Source organism: Aptenodytes forsteri, unplaced genomic scaffold (assembly GCF_000699145.1).
Source record: "Aptenodytes forsteri isolate BGI_AS27 unplaced genomic scaffold, ASM69914v1 Scaffold8, whole genome shotgun sequence".
NCBI classification, from domain to species: Eukaryota; Metazoa; Chordata; class Aves; order Sphenisciformes; family Spheniscidae; genus Aptenodytes; species Aptenodytes forsteri.
The window spans coordinates 10,225,673-10,252,627 of NW_008796218.1; the positions used below are offsets into that span (position 1 = coordinate 10,225,673).

Below are 26,955 nucleotides of genomic sequence, written 5' to 3' on the forward strand. Positions count from 1 at the left end.
CATAAACATTTAGCAGCCTATGATATGTAGTATGTTGTAGGAACAGATCTGAATTGAGTTTCATTTAAACTTTCCCTGAAATTTGGTTTAGTTAATCTTTACAGTTTACTCTTTTGTACTGTGCCACAGATACTTAGAAGATAAAATTGTCATTACATTGTATCGTGCAGGAGCTTGAGGTGTAAGAAGCCCTCTCATTGATGTTACTATTGTGGAGAATAGAATGATGGTAATTTAATACATGGAGGCTTTCATCTACTTACAGGTATTAACGCACTTTTACTAACATGCAATTAATATAGGTTGAAGATAAGTGACTGAGTAAGTTTACAGAAAATTGCTTTTGTAACACATCTTGCTGGTGGAAGTTTAGCTTGCAGCTTTCCTTTCCTCAGCTATGTCAATTGACCCCTCTCCCCAGATTTCACATAGACGTTGCAGTAATTAATAGTTTTAGTACAAGCAGTGTGCTTTGAAAGTCTACCTGCATAACCTGATAGTGCTGACAAGTTCATATATGAAGAAACATTTCCGTCACACTAAATTAGAACGGCAAGCCTTACACGAAGAGCCTTGGTCTCGCGGTTTTAATTTCACTAGGGGAATTTCGTCATTCTAGTACTGACTGACTGTGGCTTTGGGAATTGTAAATTCTGTCTAATTGTAAAATTCTGCTAGAAATGCTTACTCCATGGTGATGATGGACTGGTCTTAAACAGACTGGGATGAATCTTAAAAAGGACAAATAAGTGCCTCTCACACCCCTGCTAGCTACTTAAGGTTTTCTTTATAAGAATGCAATCTAAAATAGTCCCCGACGCATGACTTCTTGGTTGCAAGTTACCTGAAAAAATGCCGTGGATGCAAGCTAAAATGTTTAATACAGAGCAGCGTATACTACCCCACCCCCTGAAAAAGGAATTGCTGCCCTGGTAAGTATATGGTACTTGCCCATTATTGTTGCCCACTAGCTAGCATTCCTCAGGAAAACGTTACCAATATATTTATGTCAACAGAAATTCTATCCAGTAGTACTTGAGCAGGATGGGCAGTATAAGTAGTTGTTTAAAACCTCAGAATATTCCACGGTATTTGCCCTTGATGAAATCTCAGTGCTGGTAAGCCTGAACAGGAAACTGACTGTACAATTTACTAAACGTAATTCAGGCTTTTTTTTTGTAAATTCAATTTAAGATTGATATTTAAAAATTATATGCCACATGCCTTTTTGTGTGTGTGTTAAAGATGACTATTAAAAGGGAAGTACAATGGAATTTTAAAATTAGCTGGCAGACTTTAATTCAGCAGAAATATTTTTCTGGCACTAAGCAGATGGAGGTAAGTTTCTCTTTTCATAATGCCACAAAGATTCTACTGTTCTTGCTACTAGTCTTAGCTGTTAAAAATTGCTATTGCGTAAGAAATCTCACCTATTTACAAAAAAAAGGCACAAAGTTAGATGTTACACGTTTGTCATTTTACTGATGTTCCTAAAATTCAGTTTTACCCCCAGAAAAGTTTTGTGATTTTTTTCTTTCCCATTTGCAGAAATTCTAAAAATCAGGTCAATCTGTGGGGTTTTTTTAATTTACTAATGATAAAAATACAGGTGTTTCTAAATGATTAAGTTCGATAATTCTTGTTGATCTTTGGTCTGAATCAAACGAAGACACTGGACTGATGAGGTGTTCTCATTAGCCTGCATGACAGACTTACAGCGGTCTGTCATTTCTGCAAAAGCTTCATAGTCAAACGTTTTTCATTGCTCTTGGAGTGCACTTTTGTGCCTCCAACACATAGAAATCTTGACCAAATGTTAAGTTGCACTAACTGCTTGAACTCGGTAGTATTATCTGTGTTTTGCCTTTCTCCCAGGCTGGCAGAGTTGCTAAAAATTGTCTAGACTATGATCTTTTTCACCTGTGTGAGCAGAGTTTTCTGCTAGGATCTATATTTGAGGTCAGTTCTCTGCTCAAGCGCTGGCTGATTCAGTGAATCACGTAGATTTTGTAGTGATGCTTCACCATGTTGCTAAATCTTCAGACTGGACTTTTAAGCATGCTGCGTCACCATGATGACGTACACCAAAAACAAGTCAAGCACTGTCTTCCAGTGCTAGGCTAAAGTTTGAATGCAGGGAAATTCACGCCTTTTCTTGAGAACCTTGTCTGCCTTGCTGTGAGCTGCATCTTCTCGATTTAGGTAGTTTACATCATGTTATAGTAACAGTTCTCTGTTTTATACTTAAATATTTTCTGCCAGTGATAGAGATTATCAGTAAAGCTGCTGTGTTAGTTACATGTTGCTTTTACAGATGGTGTCAGTATTGTTGCATGCTTGGTGTCTTTACATCAGACCAAGTACTGCTCTTGGTATCCTGGCTTAAAGCAGCCAAATATAACAAAAAAGAACTATCTAAGTATTTCTGAGATCCCTTGTGTGCTTCTGTGCAAATTAGACGCAAGAAATCAGCTGAGAGCCTACATACTATTTTTTAATGCAGTGCTTGAAACTGGCAGGCGTTTTGCAACATTCTTTAATGCAAATGCTATCTGAAAGTATTTTGTATTTTTCTGTCCAGTCTTTGTCTACATAACAATGCATTTATCCTAGCAGTTAAAGTCCTCATGGTTCAAATCAAATAATTTCCTCCTGTCCATCTACTGAAGAGGGTCTCTTTTTTACAGAAAATTGTAGAACGCTTTACTCGGGGTTTCTGAATCATCAGTTGTAGCAGAAAAGCCACAAAATGCTCGGTTTGAGGGGTAGGGAGAAGAAGTATCAAACCGACTGGATCTCTGCTGTCTCAAACAGCAGTTTCCTAGAATATGTCTAATTCTACATGGACACCACTTGTTGGTGTAGAAGCAAACTAATTTTTCACTGTGAAAAGCAACAAAGAAAGGAGATGACTAATATAAAACAGTGCTTTACTGAAAAGAAACTAACTATTCAGAGCGCTCTCGAGCAAGGGGGGCAGAATGACCACCTGTATTTATTTGTTCTGTACAGGTGTACATAAAAGTAGCAATTCCATTTCTGGTCAGTAAGCAGGGTTTTCTTTCTAGCTTACGGGTCAAGGCTAACCTTTCTTTGGCAAGTCTAGGGGTTTACCTGTGCCAGTGTCCTTTTGTTACTCCAAAATCAGAGTCTTTAGCTTAAATACTTGACCCTAACTTCTGGTATTTCTTCTCTATGTACTGAGATGGGGAGAGGCAGGAGGAAACTGGGATGTCAGTTGTATTCCATCTCTCTTTTGCTAGGCTACATGGGCTGTGAGTTTCTGTACTGCTTTTATGACGGGCTTTTGCATTTCATCTTTCTCGTAAGATGTGAAATAAACTGTAAATGCACCTGCCTAGCTGCATGTGAAATGAATGTTAGCACATGACTTTTTTTTATATTGCAATCTGAAGTCAGAGCAGCTCTTCTCTGCTAATCCAACACTGATGAATTTCAAATAGGAACAACATAATGAACTTGTAAAGACAATTGTCTTTACAAGTCTTTTGTCTTACAAAAAGTACAGCTGACTTAAATGGGTTTTAAATCGTCATTCTAATCGCATGGAGTGATTAAAAAAAACCCAAAACCAAAAACCAACCTCACATAATGTGTAAGTTATTTTGAGTTGATCTGTAAAATTAAAGACAGTGTAGAGCTAACCCCCCTCCCCTTTCAGTAGAAACGTCCCTTATGTAGCTTTCATTTCCAAAGCATGGGAATGTGTAATCTGTATTTTTATTTTCCAACTTCAGTGCATCTCTATGTAGCTAATTATTCAAGTGTAAGGTAGCTTAAGTTATCTAAGCACTGATACCAACTCATATAGATTTAAAAGTACCTGTACGTATATTTTTCTTTATCCTGTTTTATGAATAGTGGGACTATTTCCATAGATGGAAGCCCAGCAGGCTTAGCTTTAACCTTTGAAGACATCAAGCTGAAGTTTAAAAGGGAGGGAGAAAGGGAAGCCACTTTAAAAGCTGTACTTGTACAGTGTTTAAGTGGGGAGAGCAGTATAGCATTTAAATATTGTAGAAACCTGTTTTTTTAATGTACTAAGCAGTCTGATTAGCTGGGATAGTAATTACACTCCAATTCAAGTATTCTGGAAACAGAGGTCCCAGAATAGTTGTGCAGAGTCTATCCACTGAAATGTTTTTGGATCAAGTCTTTAACCAAAAAGATTTGCATTGTTCGTGTGGTTTCGGATTAGGCTGTTTGTGATCAGTCCCGACTTCGTAACTAGATATTGAGAAGACCCTGCAGTAAAACTCATATGTTGAAGGAAACTATTAATTCTTACCACTGAATGCTACTTTTATAGTGAATTTTGTTTCTTCTTCATTGCCAAAAGACAGAAATCTGGATGTTCAATTCTGTAATCGACTTTTAAAATACAGTCTTCCCTTTTTTAACATTATAGATAAGATTTTTCAGTAACTATGATTACGAATATGCATTCTCAGAAAGGAAATATGCATTCTCAGAAAGGAAACAGTAGAGAATTTCCTTGATTTCTGACAGACATATGAAGGATTTTTGATTAGGGCGGCTGTCTGTATTAGAAAAATACGATAATTCCCTGGACGTCAGCTGGAATATCTCATTGCTGTAGAACAAACACAGCTCAGTCATTAGGTTAATCTTACATTTCTGAGGCAGATTATTTTCCCAGTTTAGTAAATGACTGACATAATAAATGTTTCTTCATGATTCCGTAGGAAATCCATGGCAAAGCCAGGACCCACATCTCTTCCTTATAAGATTATTTTTGTAGCATTGCAGTTCAAGTGCACTTGGTTTGGGTTTAGTAAGGTTTATTTTGTAGTGCAGTATACATCCTGTCAACTGCAAATTGATGCTGCGATGCAGTTGCAGAGAATTACTTGTGCCTGAGCATTATTTTCCACTATTAACTTTTAGATTTCTGACTCTTGTTTTCCTATGATGAGACAACTGTCTTCTGTGGTGAAACATTAGAGCCCATAGGCACCTTTGGAGTCTTAGGACCAATCTAATGGTTTTGAGAACCATTCTTTGGGCCATTTTTGCAACACATTATTGGAAAATTGCTCTTTACATTCCAGCCATGGAGACAAAACATTAAGAACAATTTGCCTTCTGCTGACAGGCCAAACTAGTCTTGTGCTAATATTGTAACAGTAAGAAGATTATACTGTATGATACAATTACATCTTCTAGTACCATTTTTTAGTCTTTGAGCAACTTGTCTTACTTTTTCTTAGGATAATAGCTTGTTTGGCTGTCTTTAATTTAGAGAGCCTTTATTAGACCAGGTCCACTCTAGAAAATGGAAGGAATTAATGCATGGTCTCTGAATGAATTTGACCACTCAAAAGGGCAGAAGTTCTTTTTGGTCCTAAGATTTCTTCATTTGGACTATTGGCCCTTTTTGCTAAGTCAGCATGGAGACTATTTAAGGGACCTTTGCTGCTTTCTAGATGTGTTGCTTCTTTTTTTAAATAGGTATTCAAGGATCCCTTTAAAAAGTAAGATCACTCTGAAATTCTAGCTTGTTCAGGTGTATTATTAACATATAATCTTGGTGAATGAATGGAGAATTCTTAAAACCTTCCATACAAAAATTATTATTAGACTTTATTCTAAAAAAAGAAATTTTCTGAAATATAATTCACAGTGTGAAACAATTACGGTTATCAAACTTAGCCTTTCCTGCACTTTTAGGAAAGCATATTTGAAAAGAATATATCAATCAAAACTGTAGGCACGTAATGAGTGTAGTGAGAAGTCATCAAACTATAAACCTAATGGGGAACTTAATGCGCCCTAAAATGTTTCATTTTCCCCAGCTATATCATCAAATTACATAGAAAATCATCACTTCCTTACAAATTTTGCTTTCTTACTTTCTCTGAGATATTTTGAGGATACCAAAATCAAAGGAGGAGTGATTTTTTTAATGAGCTGTATGTTACTGTAATGAACACTGATTTCTGATAAAAGACAAAAGCAACTAGACAATTTTAAATTAAAGGTCTTAAGTTAGATCTTAGAGCATTTTAAGGTGCGAGATCTGTGTAATGAAACAATTGGCGCTTTTTTTTTCTAGGTAGTGATACCTCGCGTACCCCTTAGGATATGTAATCTGTTGCAGCAGTCTGATCCCTGCCTTGTTTGTGAGGTCTTAGTATTGCAAGGAGTTTTTAGCTTGGGTTACAAGGTTAGTGCTTTGCTAGTGGTGATGGCAGACTGCAATGTATCTGTGCTCCTTAGTTTGGCAACCCTGTGTAAGGTACTGGTGCCTGTTATCTTACTAAATTAGCTGAAAAAAGCATTAGAGGAGTGCGTATGTCCAATTCCATCACACCTGCTGAGGGACTGTTCGCTTATGATATGCAGTTGAAGTAGACAACTGGTGTAATTTGTCTGAGTTTACAAATTGGGGATCTCTAGCCCCATGAGATGGGCCAAATACCTTGCTTTTATGCTTCCTTCTTAATTTAACTTTTTAACTTCAATGATCTGGCCAATAAGTAAGACAGCAAGTCTTTATCTCATTGCATTTCGTCACATTAACAGATTATCTTGCGATCCATGGGTGCTGTATGTGCTTTTGAGTCCTATAAATTTGTTCCTCTGAGAGTTTAAACCAGTATAAAATTAATTCTAGGTGAAAAAGCACTGCTTCTTTGTGAAATGGCATACTTCCTAATAACTGCAAAGGGTATCAGTAGATCTGTTAATATTAGCCATCTGAAAACACTTTTTAAAACTTCCCACTGCTTCTGTAAAATACAAAAGGCATTGAGAAACAGGAATGAGAAGCAGAAGTGAACTAAAGTACATAGGAAGAACTAAAATACTAAGTCGGGAAGGAAGCAAGGTAGTTTGTAGGAGTGTGTATGTGGGGTCATGTTTTCTGCAGTGGCTTAAAGTGAGTGTGAAATTGAAGAGGAAATTACAAGCCATGGGGCGTGTTGAAGATTGACTTTTTATTAAAATGAGATTTGCAGACAAATTCAGAATCTAGGTATGAAGTTGAATCTGGCTAGAAAGGAGTGGAAAATAGAAGGATGCTTAGTATTTGTAAATTACTGCATACAGTTAATATTACATTAAATTTGATAATGGGCAAATTGCCTAAATAAAAAAAGGTAATGATTTTCCCGATTTGGAGAAGATATTAAAGAATGGGTACCACAGATAAAGATGTCGTACAATAAAACACAATAAATACTGAAAGAGCAAAGAACACGGGATTGCCTCCCATTATTTGGAAAAATTATTAGAGTAGGTAGCTTGTACTTCCCAATTAGAGCTAGACGCTGTTACAGAAAATATGCTTGTACATGGCAAGACCTGAACACCTAAGACAAGTTCTTGTTTTCTCGAATAGTGCTGAGCAAGGAGTATGAAAGACATCTTCCTGATGTTAGGTAGGAGGTCTTGGTGCTTTTAGTCAGGCGTGCATGTCGATAGGCTGCCGGAGTTTTACAGGCACAGTTTAGAATGTGGAGTGTGAAGTGGATGGTGCAGTTCAGGTGAAATCAGTGGGTAAGGACCAGTATCTCAGAATGAGCGTGTGAAGCTGTTAGGTGCAAAAAGCAAGGAAAAGATAATACGGGAGCAAAATTGACTAAACAGGAAGGAATGGATTGAAATTTCTAAAAAAAATTTTTAAAAGTAACTAGTGATAATGTAGACCTGTCTTTCTCAAACCAGGAAATTCTCATTGTCATCTACTAGACATGGTATGACCACAAACAGAAGGTGCTTATTAAAGAGGTCTTATGGTCTATTGAGTTTTAAATTGGCATGTAAGAACTGCTTACGTTAAGTAAGGAGGTGATATATGAAAAGTGATTTGTGGCGGAAAGCGTAACTATTGATTATATGCCTCATATCAAATGCTGTTGGGGACAGTTGTCTTAAAACATTCGTAGAGGAAACTTAATCATTTTGCATGGAAGAGTTTGAGGAAAGAGACTGCTGCTTTATATGAGTTATATATATGTGAGCTTTACTCATACAGCGAAGAACAGTCAGCTCAGTAGACTGAGGCAGTACTCGCAGGTAAACAAAACTTAAGAGATGCAGCAACTCGCTACTTCACCCCCAATTTCTAGGCAATTTTTAAATGTCAGATCCATGGGGCGGTGAAGTAACAGATAACTGAAGTGGTCTTTTTTGAAGAGCATGGAGTGTGCTTTTCATCGTGACTTGAAAAGGGCTGTTTCTGCAGCTTTACTTGAATTATACTAATCCACAAGAGATATTTGCAATAATGGGACTCAGTTTGCCAGGAAGGAAAATAGCAGTGCAAGTAATAACATGAGGTGGGTTTGGTGTTTAAGCATAACTGCAAATCTGAATTTTTTTTTTTTTTAAAGTGTGTTCTGGAAAGGAAGTAAAACACACAAACAAGTAAAATGAGAAGAGATAGCAGAACGAAATAGATGGGAAGAAAGGGGAAATAAGCTTGAGAAATCGCTTCTTCATTTTTATAATCCAGATTGAAAACAAAGGGAAGAAAAAAGAGAAGTATATGTGACATCAGAAACAAATGAGATAGTGAGTGAATCAGTGGGTGCAATTCAGTACCATTATCCAACTAGAAGAATCATTTAATAGTTTTGTCACCACAGAACTTTTTTTTAAGGCTGCCTATAAAGAAATACTTCTCTGTACAGCCTCTGGCTAGTCTCTTGATAGTGGTGCCTAAAATTTATGCTTGCTTTTCAAAGTATTAACACGAATAAAGTGCCTCACTCCAGGAGGCCAACATTTTCTGTAAGGGAGTAGAGGCAGATGCTAGTCCTAAAGATTTGCCTGGACGTGGAAATTAATTCAGATTGCACTAAGGTGTAAATTAAAGCACAGTAGCTATTTTTTAGTAACTCCGTCTCTGATATCTCTTATTTCTTAATGAAGTCCTTGTTCTTCTTTATAATGGAGTAGATATTTAGGAATTAGGTGGGGTAGATAGTTCTTTACTATTCCAAACTGTATTAGTAGCAAAGTTAAGTTTCTTTACTGCGATGCATTAATCTTTATTCGCTTCTAGATCAATCCATTTACTGTAAGTTTGTTCAGCAAGGTTGTCCAGATTCTCAGTCCTTGTATTACTGCACTTCTAGAATGCAGACAGTTTGCTGATACCTAAGGATATTATATTCATGTATTCTTCTGGATTAATTTCTTTCCTGATGCATCTGAAAATTAAAGGTATTGGGTTTTTTAGTCTAACAGAGTAAACAAAAAGACATCTTCCGCTTGCAGATTTTTTTTATTAATTGTTAATTACTTGTTTACGTAGTTGTTTTTTTATTAAGAATGATTTAACTCTGTTTCAGCTGGGGCATGTGTTACTCTGTCTTCAGAGTAGCATTTCCAATTTCTTCATTTGCACTCTTATCTGAAGACTTCTGCTCTGAGCTGCTCCCTCACCACCCCCGGGCAGGCGCAGCTGGGTTCCTCCCTTTCCCGAATTGCCAGATCCATCTAGTTTTATGCTCATGGTTTTGGAAATAGTCTTTTCAAGTCTTCAGTCATGCCTTTTTTCTTTTTTTTTTTTTTTTTTTTTGTCAGATGGTGGAGATGTTCTTGCAGAGATGTCTCTAGGCTGCTGCCTCTGAGAGGAGAAAGGTTGGTAGAGTGTGTTAACCTAAGGTACTTTGATTAATTGTTCCTGAAGGCTATTAACGGCTTGGGGTTATGAGGCTGTAATGACAATTTTCAAGAAGATAGAGAGTGAGGAACAACCTTGCGTATTACTGGCTATTCATGCAGCAGCGCGCTCTAGCTCTGCCACTGTCCTGTCCCAATCTCCCACTGCAGCTTGCTCCTTACGAAAAATGCTGCCCTTCATTTACTAACGATCGCTTTACCTGTAGACAGAGCCACCTTTTGCTGTTGGTTTTTGTCTTCAACAGAAAATGGTGATGCGGCCCAGAATTTTGCTATAGAAAGTTAACATTTTCACTAGCTGCCCAGCAAGTGCCTGTTGCCATATTTATGTATGTAGGATATTAACTGGTAATTGGGTTTGCAGAATTACAGGTCCTGTTCATTAGCTTAAACAATAGTCTTAGTTACTGAAAAGTTGATTTATTCTTAAATACTGGGAGCAAATTTAAAGTATATCTAAATATAAAAACAAATATGTGATAGTATACATGATAGGCCACTATTTTGTTAATCGGGAAACAACTGTGAAACCTAAAAGATGGTTGTGATCAGGAAGCAGACTGCAAAGTGGTGCTTTTTTTTTGGCTCTACATTGTAGCCATCTATATGGCAACTGTGACTACATCCTGTAAGGAGACTGTTTTTCAAGTGATGATATATCTGGTGGAAACAACATGATTTTTTAATTTTGATGTAATGCCATGGTTGTGGAAGCTCTAGAAATAATACATGTAATAGTAGTTGGAGGCATTTCGTTTAGAATAATTTTAAGGAACTTTTCAAATCCCACTGTATGCCAGACTTTGAAATTGAGACGCATAACCATGCGAATGTGAAAAATTACACCATACTGAATGAAAATACTTAGAATGTCATCTTATTACATTTTGAGAAAATGAGTTTTCCCATACTCAGTGTACTGTATCTCTTCCTTGCAGTCTTTACTAATAGCAAGATAAAAGCTATCTTTTCACAAGGAATATTAAAACCCCAAATGAAGACTGCAAAAATACGGAATCATTCAATCCTTATCTGGTATAAATTGTAGTAAAGTTATATATGACAGAAATTACATCTGCAATTATATGCTAATGTTTTTAAATAAAGGATTTCATTGGTTAAGCCTTGGAGTATCTTGCACAAATGAAATACGTGCTTTGTTCAGCATACATAAGATAAGTTTTACGCCCAGTTATCTAGGCAGTTATAATCCAGCCGCCTTGGGTTAATGACCACATGCGAGTGCAATGTAAATGTAAATTTTGATGTAATGCCATGGTTGTGGAATTAGTCCTGCATTTCACCTGCATTTCATGTACTTGAGCCGAGCTTGGTTTGCCATTTGCAAAGGTAATTGCTGTTATTTGACCTGTAGGAAAACGAGTTTGTCATGTTAACTGCTCACGCAATTAGTCACTGACTGGAAGCCTCAGCAAATAGCAAAAGGCTGACTGTGCTAAACATAAAAGAATGAATTAGCACATTGCACTGTCTTCATCCTTTCAAAGATTACATTTCTTCAAGGCAGTCTGAGAAGTTTGAGCTGCTATGGTCCAAGCAGTATTTATTCTGTAAATAAAGTGTGAACATCTCTCCAGCCAGCCCTAACCTGTATTTTGGAAACAGGTAGAGAAATGTGAATGTGTTTTATTACACCTACGGTTCTGTACTAGTAGAGACCCAAATTACGTCCCACTGGACTTGGCAGTGGGTAGTTGATTATATTACCCTAACAATCAAGATGTAAAAAAAAAAAGAGAAAAGAAAAGAGAAAAAAAAAAAAGGCAAATTGTCAACACAAATGGATTCAGTGATGATAAATTTTGTGTAGTCTGATTTTTTAAAAAATGTTAACTTTTTAATTACCTAATACCTAGTCGTCTGTGTGAATGAATATAGGTCTTTAACAGTGAGCTCCCTGCAGTTAATAAACAAAAGCAGTGTTTCCAAATACATACATGTATGCTCTAGTTGTAATTTTGTACTCTGAAACATATGTTGTGTGTGTGTTTTTAAAAAAAACATTAAAGGTGTTGCATACATGGTAGTATTTATAATGAAACTAGATTTTAGGAAATAGTAGTTCTAAAAATACCAGTCACTATGAACTAAATCCTCAGAAAGTTGACGCCGGCGCTGTTGTGGTGTTTTCTCCTCTCCCAGCCTGTCCCTCATCAGCTGGTGCAGTCTGCCAGTGGCATGTGGCGTTTCTCTTCAGGTCCCTCTTCCAAAAAAAGTTCCAAAAAACATTGGAGAGCAGTGCAGGGGTGGTGGGGAGGAGAGAGGGCAAGAGGATCTACCTCACCAAGGGGAGAGCTGGAGGCAGTGGATAAGGGAACATTAAATTTTATGCTTGAGAAAATATTTTTTTTTTTCCTTGTAAGATAACCATTGAAAAAGGAGAGGGAGTTGGGATATAGAAATAGATGAGGCCTGGAAGAAGGAAATGAGTCATGGCAGAAAAAGCCATGCAGATCCTTAAGTACCATGTGCTGATCTTGCTTCCTTAGGAGCTTGGTTGAAACCAAGAAACACTGAAAAGGTTAAAATAAAACAAGCAAATGTTCTAGGTTTGTGTTGTATGTTTCCAGACAACTACAAGTAGCCTTAAGTCTCTAGATTAATAAAATCACTTGCTTTGCATAATCATAAATGATACCTATGTGTTTTAGTAAGTCTATTAAAAAGGGTGAAATGTAATTTATGGATTAAATTTTGCCCTTGAATGTTTGTGAAGCTCGTTATTGGGAAGCATGTTGTGTATTCTAGGAAAAAATTTGACCCTGCTATTATAAATTAATGTTGTGCAACGCTGATACAGTAGTGACTTAAATTTCCTATTGGAGCATCCAATTTAAAGTTACTCTTTCCACAAAACAGGTGGAATTTCTCATTGTCACAGGCAGAGGAAGGCAAGGTCAGATGTGTTTTACTATAGGAGTGTGCAAGTATAGCTGGTCAGACTAGGTGGTCTTTGTATAGGCTTCAAGGATGGAGGGGAGATACTCATATATACCAATTTTACCTCGGGATGACAACGTGCCTAAGCTCACTCTGTAGGTGGTGGATTTGTGGTGGAGACACTCCTATGTGTTAGCCTCCATGAGGGAAACGCCTACCTCTTGAATTAAGCAATCGGAATAGGAATACAGGCGGCGTTAGAAATTGAAGGATAATCTCTTGTAAAGAGCTATAGTTCACTTTGTTGTGTTTGTCTTTAAGGACAAAAATACAGTATTAATGTCAATCCTTTAATGCTTGTCCATGTCTAATCACTGCCTGTTCCTGTGTCTGTAACAGGAAAAACAAAACATGTAACAGAAATGTGCTGACGGTGAGTCCTGGAGGCAGCGTGTGCCTTCTTTGATGATGGGCTTTCCCCATCCCTGTGGCGTCCCTGTGCCACCCCTCCATGCCAGGGCTGCCAGGATGTTTTCTTGGGAGTGGTGAGCCAAGATATGCAAACAAATTCCCACAGGAGAAACAGCTGCTCTTCCCTCTGGCTCTGGGGGCTTGGTAAAAACTCTCCAGTGAGAGAGACCCAGTAGGCATTGGCCAATATTGCTTTTTCTTTTCCTTTATTTTTAACAAATCCTGCCAGTCTCCAACCTCCTAACGTCATCGGTACCAAGATTTCTGAATTTTCAGATGTCATTGTCAAACCACTTGTGTGGATTTAACAAATACATAACACTGACTTGAAGTCCAGATGTGGACAGCTTTTCATATATCTGATTCATGTAGAAAATATTTTGTTCTTTGAGTCATAACACATGCAAATAAAGAATACAGCTTTTTTTTCTTAGCAAAATATTTTACTCTTTAAGGTCTTTGGTTATTGGAAGTGCATGTAGTTTAATTGATAAGTACTCCCTGTGCTCCGTCTTTTTGATGTTGGGAGTGGTGCCACGTGCTAATAAAACTGCTCTAGTAAACAATTAAGTGGGATTACCGTGCACTTACTTGATGCCGTATACAATTACTGAGGTCAGTCTGGGTCACTTGCGCTGAGTAATAGTTGTCATTGGGCTTTCGGGTGATAAGGGGCAGGGAGATGTGCTAAGCAGGCAGGCAGCATTCACAGCCCTATCGGCTATGTCTAGGAATTGTCTTTGGTGTAGTAACTCAAGGCAGGTGTGCAAAACATTTTTTACATGGCTAAACCTGGAAGGCACACTAATTTTTGCCCTGCCTGCTTATTGCCTTTCTGAGCTTTTAAAAATTATTTTTGGTCTTGTTCTTGAATAACTACAAGGTGATGCCTTTTGTCAGTGGCAAAGCCATGGATTAATGTTGTTTAATTTTCACAAAAAAAAGGATTTATACTATCTCCTGGGGATTCACTCTTTTTGAAAAAAAAGTTTCTGCTCATCTTGTTGAAGATTTTACTTGAGTAAGTACAAGGGAAAAGAAGTGCAGGGAGCTGTGCTCTGTGCTAGATACGCAAACCAAGATTCATTTGCTCTTCTCCACTCAGTGACCAAGGATAAAAGGAGTTTGCAGGGGGTGGGAGGCGTAGACTGAGAGCTCTTGCTCTTTAGTGAGAGTTGAATTCTTTTCGTCATATTCGAAGAGGTGTTGAGAAACCTGAAAAGTTACTGTCAAAAAAGGATGAAGTAAAAATGGGAAATGTCTTTTTTTGGACTCTACAGTGGAGGAGAAATTTAAAATATAAGAAGGTATTTTCCTTCAACTAGAAGTAGGGCAGGATCAGACTCCTTAATTTGTGTCCACAAAAGACTTCTGTCTAAACAACCCTACAATTATTATAAGTGCTTTTTAAAGGTTGAAAGATTGTGCTTTTCCAACAAAAAGCTGTGAGAAAGCGGCAGTAGGATACGTACCCGTACCTGAGGGTGCGTTGGGTCTGCGTGTCTTACAGCAGAGGTTAGAGGTGTTCTCCATAGCACGGACATGCTGCCTCCTGATTTGTTCTAGTTAACATTGCTCTGAAATATCACTTATTCCTGTAATCAGTCATTTCTTCGGTCAGCTATCTTTTACCTGAATAGTTTGCAGAAAGACTTGGAAAATGGTGTGTGCAAGATGTAATTAGGCTTAACTTCCTGCAAACCCAGATTTTTTTGAAATCATTTTGACCAGGGCAGGATAGTGCTCCAGTTCAAAAGCGGTACGGACACAAGGGTCTGGTCTGCCACGTATGCCATTAAAGTTTTTCTGCAAAACTTGTTTGAATTCTCAATTTTTAATTGCTCTTGTTCAGGAGTGAGAGAAATGGGGATACTCTATGGGACCCCTATGTTTAGGGGTCTGGAGGCCGGAGTGTTGCAGGAGTATAGAAACTCAGGGAACAGCAGACAGGAAAGGCAGTGCAGTACAGGACATATTATTTATTTTAGGCCTCCTGCAGATGAGACGGTGTTTCCTAACGCTTCCATTAAAAATTCTCTCGTGCTTTAGAATGAGAATGATATAATTAATACCTGGTGCAAAAGGGTGCTGTTTGCTGCCTCCCGCCGTGCTCCTTGGGGAAAAGGAAAGGCTTTCAGAGCTGCTCCCGTGGCTCTTGTGTTTCACACCAAGAAAAAAGCTGTGAGTCCCCTAAACAAACAAAGAGCTTTAGATGTCTTTTTTGGACTCTTTTTTGAGATTTAAAAGGGAGTTTTGATGCTTTAAAAAAATGCAATACAGCATAACAAATCCTTATTTCGTTAAAGGCTCTTTATTTCAGTGCAGATAAGCATCTTCTAGAGGCATTGTAGAGTTTCCTTGTTTCTTCAGGGTGTGTCTTTACAGATTGCCTAGTGTGTTTAACGTAACTGGAGCTAATAAATAAATGAAAGGTGCCAGTCTGCCCTCTACATCTCTCGTGCTTTTCTGTGTCCTATCTGAAAGGCAACCTGTTACTTTGAGACTAGGTTTCACCCTCTACCCTTGCGGTGTGCGTGCTGTCTGAATGAAACGAGTGCCGAGATGTGAGTGTGGTTTGGTCCCTCCTGGAAGGGAGCACCAGGGCTGGGGGCACCTGTCGAAAAACGGATTCTCCATGCTTTATTATTCCCTTATTCAGCATCAGCGTATTATAGCAATGTGTACTTTGAGGAATAAATATTCAAATATAATACATTTATTAGCTTACTAGTTTTGTAAATATGGTATTTTACCCTTAATTTACTAAATCCTGATCTAGAGGCTTTGGTACCTAAGTCAATATATGCACTTAAGGCAACAGAGTACCTTAAAATAAGAGGCTAAGTCTGGGTGTCCAAACCAGAATACAGGAAAGCAACTTTACCTACCGATACCTAAATTTTGGCCCTAGTGGAAGTGAAAAACAAAACAAAAAAGCTAATTTTGAAAAAGCTAAGCAAAGTACATGATTTTTGTATGTTTAGTTATATTTTTGCAACATTATGTGGTGTTACAATGTAATTAGTTTAGGCAGCCAAAGTACAAACTGGAATGCTATAGTACTGTATGAAGAATATATTCCTACTATTCTAAAATAGTTTCTTAAGTGATTTGTTTTTTTCTGCTTCCCTATAGATTAAAGCAAAAAATTATGACAAAGTGGAAAAGGTGAGTCTTATCAATATATGTAATATATCTCTATAGCAAGAACAAGTATCTTGTGATTAGGCTAAAGCAGATTGAAAAGAACTATAGCTGTCATTGAACGCGCTATTCAAAAACACAGACAAGAAGTGTCACTAAAGTCGATTTGCTGTGCTACCAAGCTGTAATCAGTGAAGTGCGCAGAGGAATTGCTCTGCTTAATTCTCTCCAGTTCCCTCGCATAGCACAGAGACGCTTAAGTCAAAAGGAAGAGTAATTTAACTTACTCTTTCTTACAAATCTCAGTCATAATTACTGAGATTATTTTAATTCACACTTTATAGCTTTAAAAGTAGAAACCTGATTTCTATATCTGGTATCCTGATCACGTCTTCTTGATGTATTAAACAGTTATTTCAGCGATGCCTTATGAAGGTTTTACACATTGATTTATGGAAATGTTACCTTTCCTATGTACGAGAAACCAAGGGGAAGCTACCTAGTTACAAGTAAGTTAACAGAGTTGCTCTGAATTATTCTAGTTTTACGGTGAATCTCTTCTTGATTTTTGCCTAGGGGTGGGGAGGAACCTGGGTGGCAAACCTGCCTGGGGATCTTCTGGTAGAGTGTCGGGGGGATAATATATAATCTGCATTTAGAAAATATTTTCTTTAAAGTTTCTTTAATTGAGCTTGCTGGGTAAAATTGCTTCCTTAGTCTGGATCCGTATAACGAGGTGGGAAAAGAGCAGGGGGTAGCTGGCGTATCCATGCCGGTCCCCTGCAGGTGAGATTGGTGCTTGAGCCAGTCTGAAACACACTTCTTCCTCAGTCGGGACCTTTTGCTGTCCTCCCCCTTAGGGCCCTGTTTAGAGTCCCCACAAAATTCAGCACTGATTCCAGCTGAGGTACTATATTTGACTAGCAATAGTAAATAGTTCAGTAAATAGAGAAAGTTTCGGAAGGCATAAAAAGGCATAAAAATCAGGGTATCGTAATTCTGGAATGCATTAATCTTCATCCCTTTTCATTTACTACATTTTGCTTGTTTATAGTCCTGCAGACTGAGTTTAATGCTTTTTCTTCCTGCTTTAGGTTTCAAAAAATATCAGTACCTTTCAGCATCTATAAAATGTTTCTTTCCCAGCCCACCATAATTTCTTTGTATTGTAACTGGCAAGATAACTAATGCATTAACAGAAAAAAAGCTGATTTTTTAAATTTATTTTTACAAGACTGTTTTGAAACAATTAAAGTACCAGTGCCCCTCTATCTTTTTATCTAATTTAACTTTCCTCTATTTTTCCTGCTAATATGGTCAAGGAGGTAGTAAAGTACTGAAAGATGTTTGAGTAAAGGAAACCGGGAGAAAAGTGGGAGAGAGAAAAAGCTGTTTTCATTGAAACTTGACCAAGGAAATATTCTGTGAACATTTTAAATTTGGGGGAAAATACTTTGTATTTGGGGGGATAAGAAATCATATGAAAGATTTTGGCCAGTTTCCACACAGGGGAGCTACTCCTAATTGCCCCAGCCTTTTGGTGTTCCTGGAGAATTACAACAAGGTTTGGGGAATTCTGGGGAAAAAAAGAAACCAGGGGTACATCTGTCAGCTGAGAAGATGTAGAGAGCAGTTGTTTCCTAGCTTCTCAACTTCCAGTGCACATAGTACACGTGGATTTCCACATACTTAAGGGGGAGGTTGTGTCTCAGGAACTGTTAGTGTGCTAGATTGCCACCAGTAGATTAAAATAATTTTCTTTAAAACAAACAAAACCCTAAATGCAGAATTTAAAGCTATCTGAATGCCAATTTTTACTCTCAGCTGTTGAATGATACTTTTCATACCTCAATGTTTGGTTAGAATTTGGTGTGCAAAAGGATACTCTTAAATAAAGAATTTTTAAAATACTATAGACTTGCTCTATGGTCTTTGTGGTTTGTTTTTTTCCTCAGAGAAAAAATGGCTCAGGCATATGATTTTGCTCTGGATAAGATTGGCATGGAAATCATGTCATACCATTTATGTTTTTTTATCAAAAAACATTTTATTTCTTACTTTATAAGAAGTACAACTAAACATTGGTTTCATTATATGTAATATTTTTTCTCACATAGATCTGGGTGGATTACATCAATTTTTTGAAGGGCGTGTAAGTACCTTAAAAGAATTTTTTTAAGCTCAGTTAATGTAATGTTGATGTTCGTACCAGTTATGATCTGTAATAGCTGACGTTAATCTCTCTCCCCACTATTTAGAGAAGCAGTAGGATCTTATGCAGAAAACCAGAGGATAACAGCTGTCCGTAGGGTTTACCAGCGTGGTTGTGTGAATCCAATGATAAACATAGAACAGCTCTGGAGAGATTATAACAAATACGAAGAGGTAATCAAGAACATGAAATTTGTTTGTGACATTTAAAAAAAAAAAAAAAAATCATATAATTAAGTATGGTGCCCAAACTGTATCCACTAAATAATTACGTGTAAAAGAGATGACCGGCAGTATAAACACATTTTGCATGTGCAGTATGTACCAAGACCTGTGGCAAAACTGTCCAGGTACCTGAGTGATAATTCTTTTTTATTTTAAAGACTTTCTATAGGATACATTTAGCTGTCCCATTTCCCAGTTGGCCCAGTAGAATTGCTGGTGAATTAGAAATCACTGCATCAATGACGGAGAATATATTTAATGAAAGCTAGAGCAGATCAGCTGGCAATGAGGGCTTGCTTCCCCAAGGAGGCGCTCCCTTCCTTTCAGTTCTAGTTGAACAGGGTAAAATGGCATTCAGCTATGATGGTTTGGACTTCCTTCGCGATACTAAGTTATACGATCTCAGGAACATATACAATGTTCCTCACCATCCTTCACCTGAAGCCATTACAGCGTCAATTCAGGTGAGTCTGCTACCACACTGTCTTCAGCAAGCGTAACTTCAACTCATTGACCTTGCATGCTAATTTGTAGCTGCACCTTTATAGCGTATTTGTGAACACGTTTGGTAATGGCTTGTTAACCTGTCCCCATCAGCAGAGGTGAGAATGCAGAACTGAGGGTAGGTGCCCTTGTGCTCAGCACCGTCAAGCAGGGATGCTCATACAGCACTCTGCCTTGTCCTGCATATTGCACCCAGGGTTGCAGATGCCGCATGCTGCGGGTCAGCTGTGCACTGAACAGGAAGGAAGGGACAATTTCTCTTTCCCTATTGCTAATTATGCAAGTTGGAGGATTGGTGACCTGACACTAATAGGGCCACTGTGCTTAGCCAGCGGGAGTACCTCCTGGCATCCACAGCCACGAGCATGTACTGTAACAGCTTATCACCCTGTCAGTATTCAGGGACACCACAGATAGCCTGCTGACCACCAGGGAAGATACCCAGCAACATGCCTTCTCCTGCATAGGAAAATCCCCAGTACAACTTCCCTGTAAATTTCCTCCTCCCCTCCCACGTAGCAAATGAAGGCTGTCACTGCTGGTTCCTACTACTTTCATTAATACGTAGGGAGACTGTCAAAATGATAGCTGAAACCTGTCCTACATTCATTCTGTATCTTCTAGTTGAGGCAGCTCTGGCTGACACCTGTAACACAAACCAGCACCTCCGGCTGTTCAGAGCTGCTGGAAGCTGAGGGCCGGCACTCTGCTCGGACACAGGTTTCTGCATGTCCTGTTCTGGCTAGGCTGGCCTTGAGGGAAAGGGCTGCTGTGTACAGGTGTCCTGGCACAGGGAAGGAAATGCTCCTCACCAGAAGGGCTCTTTGAGGGGGAAGTGATTCCCCACATCAGTAGCCCAACAACACAGAGATCATGTGCAGGTCTCGGTACGAAAGGTTACTGGCTATCTGCTGCAATTAAAATACTCTCAAACTTGCCTTTAGCTCAGTTGGTAGCCACCGGGTAGCAGTATCAGCCTGTCAGTCACCAGTGTCTTTAATTAAACAAGTGGTCAAAAGTGGTAACACCCCTAGTGAGACAGAGAAGTGACAATCTTTGGCTCACAAAGCTGCACGGCTGCACCTCACGAGGCTGGGAGTGCATCCTGGGAGAACATTGCTGCGTCCTCAGCCTGGTCCTGCGTTAAATGGAGCATTGCTGGTTTTGTATGCTAACTGGCCCAGCTAGCTATCGCAGACGGCACTCTGAGAGTCCAGGCGGTACCTTGCTTCTGTAGTGAGTGGGCACCCAGCTCAGGTGCCTGTTTGGAATAGGACTGAAAGCTGTGCTCACCTTCCTCAAAGTCCTGGCAAGCCATGCCAGCAAAATCCTTCCTGACACAGGCATGAACAAAAGGGCGGTTGCTTATCCTGCCACGAGAGCAGTTCTTTGAGATTTTGTTCATGCCTGGGACCCCGTGACCAGGCCTGTGTTGCTGATGTTGAGACGTGGGTTGTGCCTGGGGGCCCGGCTGCCCCAAATCCCCTGCTGCTCTTGCTCAGCAGCACGGCAGGGCCCTCTGCGCGTGCGTGCGGTCCTGGAGGGGTGTCACTCTCTGCAGTGACAGGTCTCAAGTCTCTCTCAGCTGACAAAGGTACGTGTATGGCAGGGTGTGTGTTGAATATAACCTCTCTTAAAAGCTGTCAGTTACTTCAGGAACAGAGAAGAAGGCAGAGCTTTGAGGTCAATCTCTGTTATTACTTGTTGAAGAAAACTGAATTGCTCATATGCTGTCTCAGTCTTCACCTGGTGAACAGCAGGCAGCAGCGAGGCAGGGAGCTGTGACCCTGACTAGGCACTGCCCAGGATTTAAAAGGAAAAATGTAAATCACAAATACATTCTTTCCACTTTCTCCCGCAGCAGGTTTATGTAAAGTTCATTGTATTTTTGAAAGCTGTAAGTGATTAAAAATACACTGAGGTGCTTCAGGTCAGTTGATTTTCAGTAGTGAGTTTATTCTCTGATAAATAAGTTCTTGCCCACACGTTTATTAGGGGAAATGCAGTACCTTTTGAGACCAATATTTTAAAATAACTTTGTTCTCCTTGCTCACTTTTGCATCCCCTTTCAAGCTCTTTTCTGTATCAGTATTTCCAAAGTGAAATTGCACATTCCCAGTTCCTTTTTTCACCCTTCTCCAGGGCATCAATATTCACTTAGCTAAGAAGATGATTGAAGACAGGAGTAGAGATTATATGAATGCACGACGTGTGGCAAAGGTACAACCTTCTGTTGACTTTTCTTTGTTCTGTTTAATTCTACAAACTAGCATTAAACTTGGTTCTTATTTTCAAATAAAAGTGTGTGTTAGACTAATAAGCTTGCTATGCTAAAATATTTGTATCAGTTTTATAAAGCATAACCTGAAATAAGTGTTTAATGTGTTTAAATCTGCTGTTCAAAACATTGCTTCTGTTTCAGGAATATGAGACAGTGATGAAAGGTCTGGACCGCAATGCTCCCTCTGTCCCCCCACAAAATACCCCACAAGAGGCTCAGCAGGTAGACATGTGGAAGAAATACATCCAGTGGGAAAAGAGCAATCCTCTGCGTACAGAAGATCAAACCCTCATAACAAAAAGAGGTAATTAGATATTGCGCTAGGACATGTAGAATTGTATTTCCTAGCTGCATTAATGAACTCCAGCGTTAAGTAAGGATGTGATTTAGTGTTCAGGGATCATGCTGGAGCAGAAGTTGATCGAGTTTCTTGAATTGTGTGGGTGGTTTTTTTAGACTACTCTTTAGTTTTTGCTTAAGCCAAGCTGAAAGTAATACATGGATTTTGGGGGACAGCGCTATAGTCGTGTGCCACTGAACTTTCATTGGAGGTCAGGAAATGGTGGATCACAGCCTGATTTTATGGCTGATGTTCTTGAATGAGTTCTGCTGCTTCCTCTGCGGAGGAGGCAGGTTTTAGCCGCTGGTTATGATTCATAAAGTTCCTGGCAATATAAAAGAATGCAGTTGTGATCGTTATTATTCAAAGCCAATTAGTGTTAATATTGTCTGATTTATTTGCTGGTTTTTCTATTTCATACTTCCCTTGTGCAAGATGGTAGCATTTCTGCGATAATATACAAGGAGTATTTCTTACTTTTTTTTTCCCCCCCCAGTTATGTTTGCCTATGAGCAATGCCTTTTGGTTCTGGGACATCACCCAGATATCTGGTATGAAGCTGCACAGTACCTCGAGCAATCTAGTAAACTGCTAGCTGAAAAAGGGGTAAGCAGATCGCCATTGGCTTTCTTTATTTCATTGCTTTGACATGGTGTACTGTTAATTTTTCCTCAAAGACTTAAGAACCAAGGAGGGGGGTGTGAAAAATACTTAGCGCTGTAACTTGTGTCATGTTCAAAATTTTAAAATTGGGGCTATTTTAAGAAATAAAAATATTTGCCTTTGAGATAAGAATTATGAAAAACTATTTCAGTGTTGGCCGGTTTTAGGTTGGGGAGGGGAGGGGTTGGCCTGATTTTGTGATTCCTTAAGTACTGGGGAGTTGATTGTCTCTTTATTGGAGCACTGCATGGAAGTTCACTGGGACTGTTCACAGACAGAAGATATTCCATAGACTGGCCTTCATTGTCACAGATGCTGAACAATTATATTATCGTACTTATTTTATAACAGGACATGAACAATGCTAAACTTTTCAGTGATGAGGCTGCTAATATTTATGAAAGAGCGATCAGCACTTTATTAAAGAAGAATATGCTACTTTATTTTGCATATGCAGATTATGAAGAGGTGAGCAAAAATAGTGATATACTGACGTCAAAACCCAAAGACATCTCTCATCAGTAATGTCATTTATTTGAAACATACTGAACACACAGAATTCTATAGAATTAATTTACCAATTCTTCTAGCCTTAATCTCACTCAGTGTTTCTGAGACTGAGCTGACAACATGGAGAAGAAAAGCCCATAGCATGAGTTAAAAAATTTCTGAAAATCTACTGTCTTTCCACTTAAATATTGACTATATTTTTCAAATTACTATGAAGTTGAAAGGCTGATAGATTTACATTTACCAGAACAGCAGCTTCTTCACTTTTAAAATGGGGATAAAGAACACCTTTCCTATCTAATTCTTGGTGGTTTAATGTTTGTACTTGCATGGCTGTGAGGGAAGATGGGAGGCACCCTATACTGCAGCTTTCTTGAGAAATCTCTTTACCCAGGCTACCACCATATTGCACAGCCTCCGTAATGAGTAATGCCCCGACAGTGGTTGGTTTTGCACATGAACCATCAGGAATAAAGGCCGTTTCCCACTGATCAGATGAGGACTCTGGAATCCTCTGCAAGATATATTTTGCCCACTTATCATAACATGGAAGAGTCTTTGCAGGAAGATACTGAGGACAACAGGAAAAAAAAACCTTTGCCCTTAGAAGAAAAAGCCTTCCTTGGCTTTCGGTGCAGCCTCTTGTATCCTAAGCATACTGGCAATTTAAATTTTTTAAGGTTGCACAATACAACTTGGAGAGCTGCAGCTGGCAGGGAACAGAGTGGATTATTTGAAATGCGTAGGTTGGAGAGTGAAGAAAGCGATTTTCCTAGCTGTCTGCACATTACTTTTAGACGGAGGTAAAGGAAACAGTCTTCTTATCCCAAACACCTACAATGGCAGTTCTGCTGCAGTATTACTAAATTAGAAAAAGACTTCAGAGATTCTTGAAAAGCATGTGCATAAGCACTAGGGAGAAATTAATGTGGGAAGTAAAGAAATGACTGCACAAGACAAAAAATGCATCTGAGTAAAGGGACTGACACACATAGTCTTCAACTGGGGAAAAAAGGAAAGAGAAAAATTTTAGTTTTTTCTTCAGATTGATTTTCGCATTCTCACAGGTGATTTGCAATAGCGTTACTAAGCAGTCTGTATTTCCTTTTTATTTAGAGTCGAATGAAGTATGAGAAAGTACACAGCATATATAACAGACTCCTGGCTATTGAAGACATTGATCCCACTCTGGTAAGATGACCCTTAGTATTGAGTTTTTCCACATTTGCATGGATAGTCACCTGAGTATGCTCAAAGAATGGGGAAGTACTTACAGGAGTTCATTGGGTCACAAGGGTGATTGAGCAGGTGGAGTACTGAGATGACAGAATTAGATTAAAATTTCAGCAAGGTTGATAATTATAGCCTTTAATCCACTTAGATACACTAAGTCGTGTGCACTTTTCTCCTCTGTCTAGTTTGGAGAATCTCTTCAAACAAGCAACGAAGATATAAGCTATTAAAGATTTCATTACGCAGCTCATAAGAATTGGTGTATGTTTTGTTGGCTCAACTAAAACGTCACTTTGCCTCCCCTTAACTGATTAAAAGCACGTTGCCTTTGTCCATTGTTCTCCCCACATAGAAATACACTGTACTGTGTACGTGTAGCTTGCAAATAAATTTGTAATGTACCATCTAAGTGTCAAAGAGTATTGCTGTACATCTGCTTAAGTTATATAGTAAACAACATTGTCTGTAGTGCCAGCTGTGCTAGTACTGAACAAATGGTGTGAGAAAGTAACCTGCCCTCAAAAAGTTTTGCCTCCCTTAACTGATTAAAAGCACGTTGCCTTTGTCCATTGTTCTCCCCACATAGAAATACACTGTACTGTGTACGTGTAGCTTGCAAATAAATTTGTAATGTACCATCTAAGTGTCAAAGAGTATTGCTGTACATCTGCTTAAGTTATATAGTAAACAACATTGTCTGTAGTGCCAGCTGTGCTAGTACTGAACAAATGGTGTGAGAAAGTAACCTGCCCTCAAAAAGTTATTTAGTTTATAAATAGACGCAACAAAGCATGAGAGGGAAAAAGAAGGTCTGAGGTCTAAAATTAAACAGGTCAGTGTCAGAGGAAAGGTATCCATTTACTGACATGTTCTATTCATTAAACACAGATCATAATGCTTCCAAAATACACATTTTTCTGAGAAACCACATACCAGTTCCTCCTATTTGAGGAATGCTGTTATTTGTGATCTAATTCAGAGTGGAAAAAAGTTAAGTCCCAAAGAAATGCAAATCATAAATTGGCCACTGAATTAAATAGCACAGTCATTATTTCCTTGGTCGGGTATAAATATTTGCAGACAGGATGATTTGTATCTTGGATTGTATGATGTACAGTAAAATGCTTCATCAGGCCTTTTGACTGTTCTTTAGCTTTATGGATGTCTTAACTTTATTGGAAAGTTACCATTTTTACAATAAGCCCCTGGTTCTCTGAAGGCACCACCTTATGTAAATTACATTCATCTATTTATCTCCCCTTCCTTGAAAAATCTGTGTATTAACTATTGCCATGTCAGGGGATCAGCCTTAGGTATATTCCATTTTTAAAAAAAAATTATATAAAAGCTTTGCCTCAGTATTTATAGCAAAACAACATAGAGGCGCAACACAGTCTTGTTTCTATTATGACTGTATTATTAGCTGTATTTTGTGAGTAAAGATTATTTCAGATATAGTCAAAAACTTTATTATATCCTAGTATTCTTTGTTAGCACTGTAACTGTATAAATATTAATATGCACCTTAGGTTTATATCCAATATATGAAATTTGCAAGGCGAGCAGAAGGCATAAAATCTGGAAGAATGATATTTAAGAAAGCAAGAGAGGATGCCCGGACCCGCCATCACGTCTATGTTACAGCAGCTTTAATGGAGTATTACTGTAGTAAGGTAATCATGTATGCTTAGTTTGATATTAAAGAAATGTCAAGAGGGTGCGTAGCTCACTGAAGCTGATAATGTCTTTTTTTTAACGTTTGCAGGATAAGTCTGTGGCCTTTAAGATTTTTGAGCTAGGGCTGAAAAAATATGGGGACATTCCAGAATACGTACTGGCATATATCGACTACCTTTCTCACCTTAATGGTAAGCTTTAAGCTTTGAGAGGTCTAATGAAGCATTAATGTGCCTTCTCTGTGAGTTCAGGTTCAGGCCAAGTTCTTTGTATTTTAGTCTTAATTCTTCTTGAAGAGCAATGAAACCTCTTCATAAAACTCGGGAATTAATTTGGAAAAAAACCCTGCTGTTTTGTCCTTACTGTAGTTCCAGAAGTGCATTGACATTAGATCTTGATTCTACTGAATAGAGGAGAGCGAACTTTCCAAATTGCAACTCACTTGCATTGCAGCAGTTTTACAGCATCTGCTATGAACAGTGGGGAGTACACTGAGAAATCTAAATTCCGAGGGAAAAGATCTACAGGGGGTTGAAATCAGCATGCGAGAAGTGATGGGTTAGTTGGTCCCTACTAGAATTAATTTAAATTCTTTCTCCCCAAATAGATGAGATGAGCAAGATATAAAAGCGATATTGTGAATATCGCTCCTGCTTGGAAGTTGCCGGGGAGCTGGTTTGCAATGCAAAGAGTAGGGCACGGGCAAGGCACGCCGCTCCCCGCCTGTGCCAGCACTGGGGGCACAGGGGGCTGGGGAGCCTCGGGCAGGAGGCGGGGGGGTGGCGGAAGGTCTCTACGTGGGATTCCCTGATGCAGGAGTTAATAGCGATGTTACAAGAAACCCGAGCTGCTGTGGGGAGCAGGGGCTGACAGAGACCTTTGTGCGGAACTGTCCTGGTCCATGTTTCATGGGGAATTAGAGAAGAGGGAGAAGAGCGGTTCATCCCAGGCTCTTCCTCTGCCCAGCCCTGTCTGCCAGATACGCATTAGATTTTCAGATTTCTTCAGGTATTTCTTCAAGTATTCAATACTCTAGCTTTTGTAGCATAACAACACAGAGGTGTAACACAATCTGGGTTTTATTACGAATTCCTAGCTCAATCTTGTGAGCCAGCCTCCG

General features: G+C 38.8%; 1 protein-coding gene across 1 annotated transcript in view; it reads left to right on the forward strand.

The window, feature by feature from the left end:
• CSTF3 (cleavage stimulation factor subunit 3) overlaps positions 1-26,955 on the forward strand; it is a 54,535-nt gene that overhangs the window by 20,956 nt on the left and 6,624 nt on the right. The window contains exons 6-17 of the mRNA XM_009288910.1: positions 16,183-16,215; positions 16,603-16,700; positions 18,147-18,211; positions 18,307-18,343; positions 18,450-18,576; positions 21,274-21,351; positions 21,554-21,716; positions 22,249-22,358; positions 22,767-22,883; positions 24,042-24,116; positions 25,688-25,831; positions 25,924-26,026. Of these exons, the coding sequence (XP_009287185.1) occupies positions 16,183-16,215; positions 16,603-16,700; positions 18,147-18,211; positions 18,307-18,343; positions 18,450-18,576; positions 21,274-21,351; positions 21,554-21,716; positions 22,249-22,358; positions 22,767-22,883; positions 24,042-24,116; positions 25,688-25,831; positions 25,924-26,026 (1,150 nt within the window). The remainder of the gene's footprint in view (positions 1-16,182; positions 16,216-16,602; positions 16,701-18,146; positions 18,212-18,306; positions 18,344-18,449; positions 18,577-21,273; positions 21,352-21,553; positions 21,717-22,248; positions 22,359-22,766; positions 22,884-24,041; positions 24,117-25,687; positions 25,832-25,923; positions 26,027-26,955) is intronic.